The sequence below is a fragment of the Rhipicephalus sanguineus genome, chromosome 2, assembly GCF_013339695.2.
Source record: "Rhipicephalus sanguineus isolate Rsan-2018 chromosome 2, BIME_Rsan_1.4, whole genome shotgun sequence".
Lineage (NCBI taxonomy): Eukaryota > Metazoa > Arthropoda > Arachnida > Ixodida > Ixodidae > Rhipicephalus > Rhipicephalus sanguineus.
The window spans coordinates 44691918-44706467 of NC_051177.1; the positions used below are offsets into that span (position 1 = coordinate 44691918).

A 14550-nucleotide genomic window follows, 5' to 3' on the forward strand; every position below is an offset into this window, starting at 1 on the left:
CGATAGGCAATGTCGCCTGCAAAAACGGAGAGCGGCTTCGGCGCATAGCTGCGTGGTTGCTTGCCAGACCTGTGCGCAACATCTGCTACCTAAAGGTAGCATATACAGTAACTCTAGCTCGGCTCAGCTTTTCAGCAGTAGTGCACGGTAACCTAAAACGCTGAATGCGTGGCTCGTTTTTCTCAAGCTTCTGGTCTGTGTTTAGAAACAGCGAACGGCGCTGGTATGCGGCCGAATTGTCTTTGACACCGAGCATTGCTTGTCATCCGATTCTCGTATAGGGGGCCAGGGTACTAGCTACGGTATGCCAGGTTGCGCGTGGAGGAGAGCGCCGAGAGGTGGTGTAGGAGTTGCATGCACTACACACACGCGCGCCTTCGCCTTGCGTGTAGCGTCTTCATAATAGTGTTCATTGCGTGGCGACGCGGTGCAATAGTATAAATACTGCGCCTAATTAACAGACATATCAGCTATTGGATCTCGGGAAAATGTGATTACCCGCTGTACTGTCGTACATGACGTGGCTCGACGAATACCGTCTGCTAGAGCGTGGGAAATCGAAACTGGAGAGTCGAAGCGCATGTGTCCGCCACACCTCCCTCGCGGCGATCTTGCTTACGTGCACAGAACGGCGGCCAATCAGTGCGCGGCGGCTCAGTCAAGCGTACGTACGAAAACGTCGCCTCGTGAAGTGCGGCCGCGCGCGCGCTTCAGCTTTCCAATTTTGGTTTCGCGCGCTCTGGCAGGCAGAATTAGTCGTGCCACAGCTCCGCGGCTAACCGCATTTTTACCAGAACAAAAAAGCGGATTTTACAGAGAGCTTGCTTCAATTTCCTAATCACAATGTATAAGCTAGCCCACTGATACCAAATTTTTAATTAGGTTTTGTTAATCAGCTTCGTTAACTAACCCGCATCACCCATATTACATGGCCATGCACTGCTGGTGGTATGTATGGGAAGGAATCGCCGTTTTATTACAATATGACGATATTGAAATATTCCCTAGACCCCACAGAAACGGCATATTTAATTAACATAAATTGGGTGTTTCTACGGAGTCTGGTGCGAGACTACCAGAAAACAGGAACATAAGCAATGGAAGAATAAGATAATGGACCCAAACTCGCCCAAACATTCGTTTTAGATAAGTAATGGAGTGTGCTGACCGTATTTGCGATTGTCACAATGTTACAGGAATCAAGACCCACTTCATCCGCAAGCAAGATGACAAGTCATTTGTGGCCCGGAACTGCGCCATGGTGCCCATCGAATGGGTGACCCGGCGCATTGCCACGGGCTCATTCCTCAAAAGGAACCCCGGAGTGAACGAGGGTTACCGTTTCTGCCCTCCCAAGTTGGAGACCTTCTACAAGGTTGGTTTATTCGGAGGAGGCGCTGAACGTAAATTCGTAAATTGCCCTTCCACACAATACCAAACACACCAGTCTTACTGCGAGAAGACGCCTGGCAGGCCAGAAGAGGCACAGTAGGCAAAAGGGGCGACGTCTGCTTGAAGTTCCCGCGTCACCTTGCCGTGACGTATACGCTTCGACGACTTCTATTATTTGTAGGTGTAGACGGACTGAATTGCACTTAAGTAACTCAGTCACTTAAACACAACAATTAAGTTCTGAGAAATTTCATTGAGCCAATGTGGCCAAAATGAAATCTTTGATATCCGTGACGTCATGCCAGTATTGGGGTTCGGGCGCGAAATTCGAAAAATGGATCCTAGGATTGCGAAGGTCCTGGCGATAAAGTTTTCGAAGAATAATTTCTATCTATACTTAGTGTCCCTGAATGACACTAAAATTAATTTGTGGCAGGGCTCTTATACGTGTTTGATGGTGACGAATGTGGTTTAGTAGGCTTCACCGCAATGCTTATCTGTATTTCGGCCCTATTATGTAGCACGCGAAGACAAAACACAAGTAAATAGATTCTTCGAGAGAAAACCTAAAATTCAATAATGTAGGCAGTCTAAAATCTTTAACGTCTCCAACGGGCAGCAGGGGGATAGACTCTGATACAACGCGGTCTGCGAGTTGAAGCCGCCAATGCCAGAGCCTTCCAGAGGTTATAAGTTCATATGTCCGCCAGCCAACCTTACACATGCTCCTTACGAGTTCTGTCCTCGCAGAAACCCTGCTTGTTCTATATTTTTTTGAAGCGTTGCCGCGTATGTTTGTACAGAGTATTAGAGCAAAAGTTTATTTCACTGCTATACACTGTGTATCTTTCGCCGCATTACACGATTGTGCTGCGGTGAAGCCGTTGTAAAACTCATTTAATGCAAGTTGAGCAAGAAAACTCGAGAAACATTTTCAAATTACCACGCAGCCTCTATCATTGCTATGTACACATATTAAATTTTTTACGCATTTTTACATTATAGCGGTCATTCGAGTGTTCGGTGCCAAGTGTTTATCAGTAAAAGAGAATGTTTAATGTAGTTCTTGCTCTACAGTGAATTACAAAAAAAAGAACTGCAAATAAGCTTGCACTTAAATAAACGAATAAATAAAGAAACGGAGCACATTTCCTGGTTTTGTATATATAAATTTGTTTCATGGATAAAGCTTGACTGGTAGCGTAAATGCAGGCTACCCTCAATTGTTTCCTAAAAGTTGTTTTCTATCCTGGTCATCGTTCAATTTTTACTGGATGCACGAAAGTAACAATTCTTTAAATATGTTTGGCGGCATTCCTAGAACTTCCTTGTCACATTCGAGGCCACCCACTGCTTTTGTCTTGTAATATATGGTGGCAGTGCAGGTAGGGCCACATATTCTTTATCACTTTTAGTGATAACTATCTATTTGTGTATCTGTGGACCAAGTCAGTAGAGCTGGAAATAGCTGCGACTCTAATTTGACACAGCATTTTTCTCCAGTATAGAAACACAGAATTGAATCTAATTGAATCTTTATCATCTTGCACACAGTACAGAGTTTGAGGTTAGTTGGGATTTATTAAAAAATACATACTTTATAAGACTCAAAGCAAAGTGCAAGTAACGAAGATACATTTGTCCTCTTTGCATTATACCAAAGCAGTGTGTTGAACTCGGGGTGTAAGAATAATTCGGGTGTTGACACTCCGCTCCAAGGCACGTCCAGATAGTGTTCAGCGCTTTCGATCCCTTCGTCGCAGCCCCCCCCCCCCCCCGGCGCATGTGCTATAGCTGAACATTATCTGGACGCGCTCTCCGTCGCACTGGGCGGAGATTGTCAACACCTTATGTTTTTTTACACCGTGGTTGAACTGCGCGTTTGTTTTCATTGGTGCAGGACGATGCCAACCATGACCCCCAGTGGTCCACGGAGCAGCTGATCGAGGCCAAGCTCAAGTGTGGCAGTGTTACCATTGGACCTGAAGAGGTGCAGATCATGTTGCGCACAACTCGCACGGTGTTCGAGATCCTAGAGAAGGCCTGGGCATCTCTCAATTGCAGCCTGATCGACATGAAGGTGGAGTATGGAGTGGACCTCCAAACAGGTGTGGCACATTCATCGTACCCGGAAGCACCTGTCGGACTTTAAAGCGTGTTGTAGACTCCCATTAAGAATAATTTAGACGAGCGAGGTATTGTTTGTTTGCTGCTTGTACGAGAGGAATCAATCATCTCGACCAGTACAAGTTTTCTTTTTATATGTTGCTGTGTATAGTTTCACTCAGCATTTCTGTGCAATTGAAGAAGAGGAAGCAAGCAAGAAATAGAGAGAGAGAAAGAAATGAAATAAAATAGGGAGAAAAATAGAAATAAAGACGAAAAAACACAGGAAAAACTGGAAAAGAGCACAAGAAAGAGAGGAGGAAACAAAGCAAAAACTGAAGACAAACAATGGCTGCCCAGCTCCGCACTTCCTTCAGGCTTGACACCACTAGTGCAAACCTGCCTTCATTTTTTTAATGCAAACTGAAAGGCGCGGTTATATTGGGAGCGCAGCTTTTCAAATCACTTACTTATGAAATCCTAACTCAAACAAATCAGGGTCGACATAAGTGAGTTCAACCGCGATGGGAATGGTGGCATTGATGGAATTACCCTGCGGGTCAAATTAAAGATGCAGAGAGACTGCCCAACACACGTTGGCACATCATTTAGAATTGGACAAATAGTCATTTCGACACTGTGTATTGTATAAATGTTGAGCCTTAGAAATGCATGGATCCAGTCAGGACCTCCAGTTAAGAACAAATTTAAGAACAGATTTAAGAAGTTAAGAACAGATTTTTCTGGAGTCTCCGGTAATAGCCAGTTCTGATTATCATTTTTCTGTTTGAACTGTGGGGGGTCTGAGCGATATAATCGCCGCCGCTCTCGCAACACACGGAGACAGTTCACGCGGTCGTGCAACAAAAACGTGGAGGTTTATTAAACACTTTAATATATGGCGAGCTCGCCGGCCGAATTTAACACGCTAAACTTGTAGGCTAAAACTTATGCACAATATAAGACATGCAATACACCATAACATAAGACATACAATACACAACATAATACAATACAAATGCGAAGGCGGCGCCGCAGATGCACGACTCACCACGAGGGCCGGAGGGAAGCGAGCCGCGGTACCGCCCCCCCCCCCCCCCCCCACCCACCGTGGCCGTCGTCCATCCGCGCGCGCCGCCACACCCCAAAAGAGAGATTCACTGCCGTTTCTATGCGCCGGCCTAAATTCTCCGCGGCGGCGATGCCAGCGCCACCGCGCTAAACTCGGGTTACAGCCAGCGCATCCCTGACCTTGGTCGAACGTCTCCGCTTACGCGCAAAGCACGTGCGTTGCAAACACAGCGGCCGCGCCCAAGTTACGGCAGCAGCCTTCACAGGGGTAGATAGCACCCCCACATCCCCCAACCTTAAATCAAACACATATCCCGGGAAAAAAAAAGCTTAAAAACAAAACAGCTACTGAAGCTCTACGAAGGAACATGTCGCGTAAATGTCCCTACAGAATGTCCGTGCACCGCGACACAGCCGCTGGTCGACACCGCTGCACTGGCTTGACCTCAGTCCCGGAACCGCAAAGGCAACGTGGCCGTCGGCGCGAGAGAGAGTCGCTCGCCGACACGTTTTCTGGTTGCGGGCAGCACTCACGAGGGCGCCGATTTGAAGGCAGTTACGCAGGTCACGGGCATGTCGGCCATCGGTGAAGACGATGTGAGCAGACAGCCAGCCGCAGGTTACAACTCCTACTGCGTACATTCTCGAAAGAACGATGCAGTCCGGCTAGCAATGACATCGGCGGTGACTGAGCGACAAATGCAAGTGAACGGTTGCTTTTCTTAGTTTAATCGTGCCACGCAAGCTAAAATGAGGGAAGCTGAGTGCAACACCTCAACGCCACGATCCAACGGGTTGTGTCCCACGTGCAACAGGCAGCTCCGCAGAGCCTTAGGCCTAACGACTCGCTCGACAACAACTGGCATCCAAAACAAGCATTCCGCACAGGCGCAGAAGAGGCAGCCGCGAGGAGACATCAGCTCTCCGAGGTGGCCCTAAACGCGCGCTGCACACAGCAGCTTACCGAGCAAACGGCGCCCACCAGGGGCGTAGCCAGAAATTTTTTTTTTTTTTTTGGGGGGGGGGGGGGGTTCAACCATACTTTATGTATGTTCGTGCGTGCGTTTGTATGTGTGCGCGTATATATACGCAAGCAAAACTGAAATTTCGGGGGGGGGGGGTTGAACCCCCACCCCCCCCCCTGGCTACGCCCCTGGCGCCCACCGTCCCGGACAGTGTCACGACGCCCCGGCGTCGAGTTGCAGTACCAGCAGCAACGACACCCGTGGCCCCTGGCCACCCGGCTACACAAGCCGCGACTCCCAGAGTCAAAGAGGCAGAAGAAACTATTTACAGAAAAAACTCTGACAACCTATACGAGGCTTCAGTCTCAGTCGCTTCGGGCTTGCCTACAATCCACGCGCTCCAGGCCTCGCTCTCCCAGGATGCGGACTATGTGACTCTCGTACCGACACTGAACGACCTTCTTAAATATAAAAATGAACCATTTGCGAACAGAAAAAAACTCTTAGCGTGCCGACAAGTTCAAACACGCCACAGCAATACAATAAGACAACATAATTACGTTGTCTTATTGTATTGCATTGACATTAATGCAATACAAATGCTAAGGCGGCGCTGCCGATGCACGAGTCACCACGAGGGCCCGAGGTAAGCGAGCCGCGGTACCGTCCCCCCCCCCCACACACCCCAAAAGAGAGATTCACTGCCGTTTCTATGCGCCGGCCTAAATTCTCCGCAGCGGCGGTGCCGGCGCCACCGCGCTAAACTCGGGTTACAGCCAGCGCATCCCTGACCTTGGTCGAACGTCTCCGCTTACGCGCAAAGCACGTGCGTAGCAAACACAGCGGCCGCGCCCAAGTTACGGCAGTCGCCTTCACAGGGGTAGATAGTACCCCCACAGAACTAATCAACAAAAACGCATAGGTAGGCAAGTCCCCGTGCCATGCTTTACAAGATGAGTTTCTATTGAGCATTATGAATGCCAAATGATCAACTGAGCCTTTGTTAACATTGCGCAGCTATGTGTATGCGAGGATGAGGAGAACTCTTAATTACTGCAACCACTGCATTGCTGTAATGCAACATTTCAAGCAACATGCCTAACTCATGTGAAGTGAGCTGTGTGCACTGTTGAGCAATAGCTCTTGAGTTTCCACTGTAACATGGCTTCTTTCTGCTTTTAGGTGAACTTCTGCTGGCTGATATCATAGACAGCGACTCCTGGCGCCTGTGGCCCTCTGGTGACAAGAGGCTGATGGTTGACAAGCAAGTTTACCGGAACCTGAAGGAAGTCACTGCCGAGGCCCTTGAGACGGTCAAGAGCAACTTTGCTTGGGTGGCTGAACAGATCAAGGTACTGTTGCAAAACTGATTGAGGTGATGCTTAGTAAACACGGTTATATAGCCGCTGCTATCGTAGTTAACAATATGTGCTGAAGCATGCAGATTTCGCACAATATAATGGCGCTTCAAACATTGCTTTGTTTCTACTTTAGCAGAAATAAAGAAAACATCACTTTTCACAATCGTGCTAACTACACGATTCCCGGCATTCTCCCCAGTTGTGTGCAAGAAATTCAGTGCCTTGTGACATTGACATCAACATTGCTTTAATTTAAACAATGGACAACCAGCTACGTCACCACATATGTTATTGTTTTGAGTGCTCACATGACCAGCTGTGTTTACAAAAAAAAAAAAAAACACACTGGGTCCTGCCTCTCTCTGCACTTTCCCAAAGTAAAAATGTGACTGGGTGCTACAAATGTCTCCAAGTAATTAACCATCATTGGCTCAAGCAAATGAGGTTTTCAGCCATTATAAATGGGTCCTTAGCTCCAGCCATCATAAGTAGGTCATTAGTCATTTAGAAAAAACAAGGTGCACAATTTTTGTCAGTATTCCCTTAATGATAAATAATTACTGTACAATGCAGTGTGCAAGTCTGACTTCATTGTCGTCCCTGTTTTCATCTTTCATCATGAATTGATTGATTGAATAACTTTATTGAAAAGAGTCCTGAAGCTCGGTTTTTTAGGCCGAGGCGGGCTGCGTCCACGTCGGCACCACCAATCTGAGACGGGTGGCGCCGTCGTGGGCCTTCTGGACAGCCCTTAATTGATCGTCGAGTTCATCGCTCTTGATGAGCCGCATCCACTTCTCCCATTCCCGGTCAGGATCGGTGAGAGAGGCGGAGCATCCCGCCATTACGTGTCTGATTTCTATGATGCCATTACATGCATCGCACACTGTCCTTAATTCCAGCTCTGGATAAATTTTATTCATGTTGTACGGTGTCGGGTAGGTACCCATCTGCAGTAACCGCAGACTGACTGCCTGTGGTCTATTTAATTTTAGGTTTGGCAACGGAAAATGCCTACGCTCCATGTAGTAGTGCTTTGTAATTTCGTTGTACGACAGGAGTGAATCTTTTGTGTCCCCTAAATGGTCATGGACGTCACCTCGAGTTTGACCGGCACGGCATGTCAGTCCTTGTGCCCGGTCGTTGGCGACCTCGTTGAGGTTCACTCGGGTTTTGTCCACTTGTCCCATATCATGAATGTCACTGAACATTATAATTTGCTTAGCTTATAAATTGCATCGCGCAATGTTGCTTCTGTATGGCATCTTAGAGCTTATACCATTGTACATATTTGCTAAGGTAGATAATTAAAGAATCCGTTTATTACATTGCAGAAACTTAGCCCCAAGCCCAAGTCCCAAGTGGCTGTTGTGATGGGTTCACCGTCTGACAAGGAGCACTGTGAAAAGATCAAGAAGGCTTGCGAAAAGCTCGGTGTGCCCTGTGAGCTGAGAGTAGCATCAGCGCACAAGAACACTGATCAGGCTCTGGATATGATTGCTGAATATGAAGGCATGCCACTGAGTTTTTTTTTTTTTTAATACATGCATGCAACTGCTCAACTGCTCAGAGACTGTCCAATAATTGCTCCAGCAATATTCCCTGCAGAGCATCTTGTGCTATACAGTCAAACCCACTTATAACGATACCGGTTTTAACAATATTTCGGTTATAACAATGAGAAGCTGCTGCACTGTTAAATTTTGTACATTTTCAATGGTAAAATATAGCAATGCCAGCATGCGACATTATCAGTTGTAACAATAAATTCTGGCTGTTGGACGTCCGTGCTGAAAGGTAATGGAACGCGAAATCCTTGAAAAGAAAGAGGAAAACGAGGAATTCAAGCTGCTGAACCCCAACCCACAACCCCAACGTCCCCAAGCACCCCTTCGGATTCGCGATATATTCGCCGCATAGCATTGTGGCATTGCGGCAAAGCTGGCTTTTGAAATCCGCTACGGCGCAGTAGCGACGGTGGCTTCTGTTAATGCACTTTTGGACACGCAATTTGAGTAGAAAGTTGAGACTTGGAAGAGTTTCAGCGTCCGAAACTTCAGACATAGTCATACATTGGCTCTATGGGGCTTGTGGCGGTCCCGTGAAAGTGTGCGAATTTTCAAGCACATCCAAAAAATTGGAAGCTTTGTCATCCTTATCACTGATGTCTGTTAGCACATTGCATCCGATATTATAGTTTTCTCACAGGAGCCTGCCGTCCCCCTATTCTGCTTTTTTTTTTCGTGCAACCCGTTTATAGCAATTATCGGTTATAACAATGAAATTTTCGTGGCACTTGAGTATTATAAGTGGGTTCGACTGTATTTGTTACTGTGGTATATTATGTAATTGACTGCACCAGTCCCTGGATTTTAACAGCAGAGCTGTTTAAGCTTGGCAAAGCCCCGGTTCACCTCGACAAGAAACTATCATCATGAACGGCCTCCATCTTGCATCGCCTAGCACCTGTTACAACTGCGACTGTCGCATGTAATGCAATAACTCGGTCGGCGCGCACTCTCTGCATCCTCTTCTTCATGTTCTGCTTCGCTCCCTGAACACCTGCGTCCGGCGCGCACTCTACCGCTTCACCGATTTGTCCGGCATGGGATGCAATAACTCGGATGCAAGAGAGCGATACCAAGAGAGAGAGATAGAAATGGAAAGGAAGACAAAAAGAAAGGGAAGAAAAGAAAAAAAGAAACAGACATAGAAAGAAATACACACAGAGAGAGAAAGAAATAGAGAGAGAAACAGAGACAAAAGAGATGGAAAAAACGGAGAAAGAGAGGAAGAAAGCGAAAAATACAGGAAAACAAGGAGGGTTGCCCAGCTCTGCTGTTAGTTCCAGCCTTGCGCCACTAGTGCAAGCTGCGCAAATTTTTTAAAAATCCTGCTGCAGCAATAAGAAAATATTGTAGTCTTACTGTATAAGATATGGCTTCACCTTTACCATGTGCCGCACAATACATGCTAATGCATGTCTCTTGCTTGAGCAACATGTTTAGGCTAGTTTCACATGCCAAAACCATGATTCGATTGAGGCATGCCACTGCAACTATTCTGACCAGCTGGGATTCTTTCGCAACACCATATATAAAAGTACACAAGTGTTTGTACATCCCACTGAAATGCGGTCATCAAGGCAGCATTGAATCCGTAGCTTGAGCTTTGCAGTGCAGCGGCATACCCACTGAGCTGCTGAGTCCAAGCAATCTATTGTTTTAGGAGACATGAAGAGGAGGACATATACAACTGCCCGCTGTATTGGGCTAAGTACTGCAATCTCGATCACCATATCAGGTGTGCCCAGCCTGTGCTTGAATGGAGCAAGTTCATTCAGTGGTGACCTGGTCCTCTAGGCCACTTATGTACGGCTGCAAATGCAGATTTTGAGCTGTGCGAGCTCGTAGCATCACATAAATGTTGCTCAGCTATAAAAGCCAGCCAGTGTAATTTAAGGCAGCATTCCGTGACCGGTATGATGTTGGGCAGTGTCAAAAGCAATGTTGCTCTGTTGGGCACACAGCTGCCATTACATTGCAAGGATATTGCATGTGTATATATACAGGGTGTCCCAGCTATCTTTAGCCAAGGGTTTAAAAATACAATATTAGAGGCAGGCGAGTGAAATCACTTGCAAGTTACTGACAGTCACCTTGCGCACTAGACAATTTTTTGTTTGGTAATTAACTAATCTGTTAATAAGGATTATTTAATTAAATTGCTAAATATTGACCGTAGGCAAGAAATGCGGCTTGCAAAGTTCGAGAGCGTCTTCAGAAGCCCCAATTCCATTATTTGCGATAAAGAAAGTTTCACGTATACAATTTTTTCCAAGCTGCAAAGAAAGCCCGCAAAATACAAAAAGAACCATGTGACTAGCGCATTCGCCCGCTGCGAGAATGCTGCCCTCGGCCATGGTTTGAGCGAACAAAATCAACTTCGGTCGCGACTTGACGGCTCCGTTGCAGCGTAGGCAGATTAGTTGACGTGGTTTTTTGGCCCGCGCTTCCTACAACTTGCACCGTCACGCGTGCCAACTGGCTGACGCGGGCAAAAAAAAACCACCGTCGACTTATCGGCCTATTGCTGCAACGGAGCCAGCGAGTCGCGCCCTCAGCTGATTTTGTTCGCTCGAACCACGGCTGAGGGCAGCATTCTCGCGGTGCGCGAACGCGCTAGTCACGTGGTTCTTTTACAGCAAAAGCTGTTATGAGATCATTTCACCGGCCGTTTTTGGCGCCGTAGTTGTCCGCCGCCGCCGCCGGTGTCCGTAACCAGTATCGCTCGAAATAAGAAAAAAAAAAACTAAATAAGAAAAAAATTCCAGGATGGAACGAGGTTCGAACCTGGGCCCTCTGCGTGGGAGCCCAGTATTCAACCTCTGAGCCATGCCGGTGCTTGAAACTGCTTTGCAAAAAGGTCCTGTACAGGCTTCATGTCGGGAAGGAACCACATTAGCATATGCAATATAGCGTGGTAGAAGAGTAAAATAAGCACCAAGCGTCGCACAACGCGAATTCTGTAATCAGGCGTCACACAATGCGAATTGCGCAACGAGTAGGTTGTTGAATGCTTCCAACCCATTACAAAGGGCTCTGCCATAATTCTTCATAGTCATCAGGCACAGCATCAACAAAGTGCGCATAATGCCTTACAGGCGTTTAGCAGGTACCACGGCTCTCCATAGAATGACGAAAAATGGCACAGTGCCTGCTGCCCTACTTCTCAAAAATTACAATAATTTATAGCGTAGTGGGTTCCTCGCAAGCGCGCTTGTATTGGTTGCCAGGGAAGCCCATAAGCGCATGATCCATTTCCTCGGGGTCTCAGTAAAATTACAATGATTTAGAGCGTAGTGGGTTCCTCGCAAGTGCACTTGTATTGGTTGCCAAGTAAGCCCATAAGCGCAAGATCCATTTCCTCGGGGTCTCAGTAAAGTTCTTCGCCCCCCCCCCCCCCCCCGGCCCTCTTCCACGTCAGCGTATGTTATACATCATGACGGGAGAGGGAAATAGCGACCGGGCGTCACCCAATGGAAATTACATAACTGGTGGGCCGTTTAAAGCTTCCAACCCATTACAAGGGCTGAGCCATAATTCTTCGTCATCAGTCGTCGCGTCAACAAAGTGCGCATAATTCCTTACAGACGTGTAGCTGGTGCCTCGCTTCTCCGCAGAATGATGAATAATGGCTTTGTAGGTGCTTCCCAACTTCACAAAAATTGTGATTTATGGCGTAGTGGGTACCTTTCTAGAGCACTTGTATTGTAGTCCCAAGAGAGCTTACAACGGGCTCTAGAAACGCCGCTCTTCCAGCTTTCGCTGTGACTGTGCTGCGGTTTCAGCGCAGGCCTGGCGTATTTTTTTTGGTATTTTGCGGGCTTTCTTTGCAACTTGGAAAAAATGGTATACGTGAGACTTTCTTTATCGCAAATAATAGAATAGGGGTTTCTGAAGACGCTCTCGAACTTTGCAAGCTGCATTTCTTGCCTACAGTCAATATTTAGCAATTTAATTAAATAATCCTAATTAACAAATTAGTTAATTACCAAACAAAAAATTGTGTGTAGTGCGTAAGGTGACTGTCAGTAATTTGCAAGTGATTTGCAAGTGATTTGCAAGTGATAGTTGGGACACCCGGTATATGCACACATAAACACGCACGGACATTTATAAAGGATAAATAGCCCCCCCCCCCCCGCCAAAAAAAAAAAAAAAAATATGGCTACACTACTGCTCTCAGTGATCACAATGCAAGGTTCGCACAGATAAACGTGATCATAAATGTCCTGAGAAGTCTGCTACAAAATGCACATACGTGACGCTCCAATAAGGTAATCATGCTATTGTGATGCGTATGTTCTTGTGTGATTTGGGGGACGGTCTAGCATGGATTAACACCGATGATGTTGTACTTCATGTACAAGCACGTTTCAAATGCCACTGCAGAATGACAAGTGCATCATGTGGGTGCTGCGACTCATTTCAGGCGAGGGGATTCCGACTGTGTTCGTCAGTGTGGCGGGAAGGAGCAATGGCTTGGGCCCTGTGACATCAGGCAACACTGTGTTCCCGGTGATCAACTGCCCCCCCGTTTCGGGAGAGTGGGGACCCCATGACGTTTGGTCATCACTCAGGCTGCCATCTGGTAAGGACACGCTTGCATGTATGAGGCTGTTTCATTTACACAAACGTCCACCTAATCGGGTTGAAATGAAAATTCGTGAACACGGAGTGTCGCTGGAGGCGACGGTTCGACAATCAGACTTGTCTCCTTCAAGGCTGCAACAGTTTTCCTTAGCGCATCTATGTATATGCTTTGTACCCTCTCCTCCAACCCAAACAGAGGAGGAGAGGGCAACTGCGAAAACGGGGGTGGGGAGAAGGAGGGGCCGGCGTGCTGAATTGGGCGAGTTAAGAGAAAAGAGGAATTAGTCCATGAAAAATAAAATAAAGGGGGGAGGGAGGTATTCACATTGAAGGGTAGAAAAGGCGGTAGACATTTCGCTGAATTATGGTTGTCAGAAGGGAGCACCACCTGACCATGATAATTTCACGTGGTAAGCACAGTTACAAAATTTTTTTATAATTCTCGCTGGTTTTCGTCGCGTGTGTTTCATATTGGATGGATTCAAGAGCCCCTTTTGAAATGATTATTCCTGTTGGCTGGAGTGTATTAAACTTGTGAATAAGGTATGACTCATTTTCTCGCTCTCGGGGACTGGAACTTTGACTGAAGTATGTAATGTTTGCGATCGTTGTAGTTGTGACCTGCCACATTAAAATGCTTAAAGGGTACGAAGCATACATACATAAGCTGAGGAGAGCAGTTGCCGCCTTCAAGAAGAGAAGCCCGCTTGTTGAAACGTCAGCTCCAACGGCACCCCGTGTTCACGAACTTTTCATCTCTTAAAGTTCCATCTTCCCCTGAACTTCTACGTTGACAGGTTGTAATTCTAAGATATGCAGTTATTAGCTGTGGTGTTAAACTCAGCTAATGGGTTGAGCTGCTTGGGCAATGCTGTACATATGTACTATACCACTGCTACCCAGGGACAAGTGGTGACAATTGCAAGCTAGCATATCTTTCCCACTACCTGCCATGGTGGTCTAGTGGTTATGGTGCTTGAGTGCTGACCCAAAGGTCACGGCATTGAACCCTTGCTGCCACGGCCGCATTTCGATGGAAGCGAAGTGCTAGAGGCCAGTGTACTTAGATTTAGGTGCACGTTAAAGAACGCCAGATGGTCAAAATTTCCGCGGAGGCCTCCACTACGACATCCCTCATAATCATATCGTGGTTTTCGGACGTTAAACCCCGGCAATTATTATTATATCTATGTCACTGCAGTGGCATACCTTGGCGCTTGCAACGTAACCGCTTATGGTGGAGAACCAGTTATAATGAGATATCTTCTGACTTAATGTTTCAGGCTTGGGATGCACAACGGTGCTTTTCCCAGAAGCAGCTGCCTTAGCTGCAGCGCAGATCCTGGCAATGAGTGACCATGTCATTTGGGCAAAGCTTCGTGCATCACAACTGAACACATGGGTTTCTCTCAAGATGGCCGACAAAAAGATCAAGCAGGAGCAGAAGGCATAAATTGCTAGACTTTATTCAGCAAGTTTGTTAACATCGCTTCTTGCATT

The 14550-nt window shown here is 46.9% G+C and overlaps 1 protein-coding gene across 1 annotated transcript in view; it reads left to right on the forward strand.

The window, feature by feature from the left end:
- Positions 1-14528, forward strand: part of LOC119382846 (multifunctional protein ADE2) — a 31502-nt gene extending 16974 nt beyond the window's left edge. Inside the window, exons 3-8 of the mRNA XM_037650725.2 lie at positions 1197-1375; positions 3293-3500; positions 6717-6886; positions 8230-8407; positions 12890-13048; positions 14334-14528. Of these exons, the coding sequence (XP_037506653.1) occupies positions 1197-1375; positions 3293-3500; positions 6717-6886; positions 8230-8407; positions 12890-13048; positions 14334-14503 (1064 nt within the window). The 3' untranslated portion in view covers positions 14504-14528. The remainder of the gene's footprint in view (positions 1-1196; positions 1376-3292; positions 3501-6716; positions 6887-8229; positions 8408-12889; positions 13049-14333) is intronic.
- Positions 14529-14550: the final 22 nt, after the last annotated feature.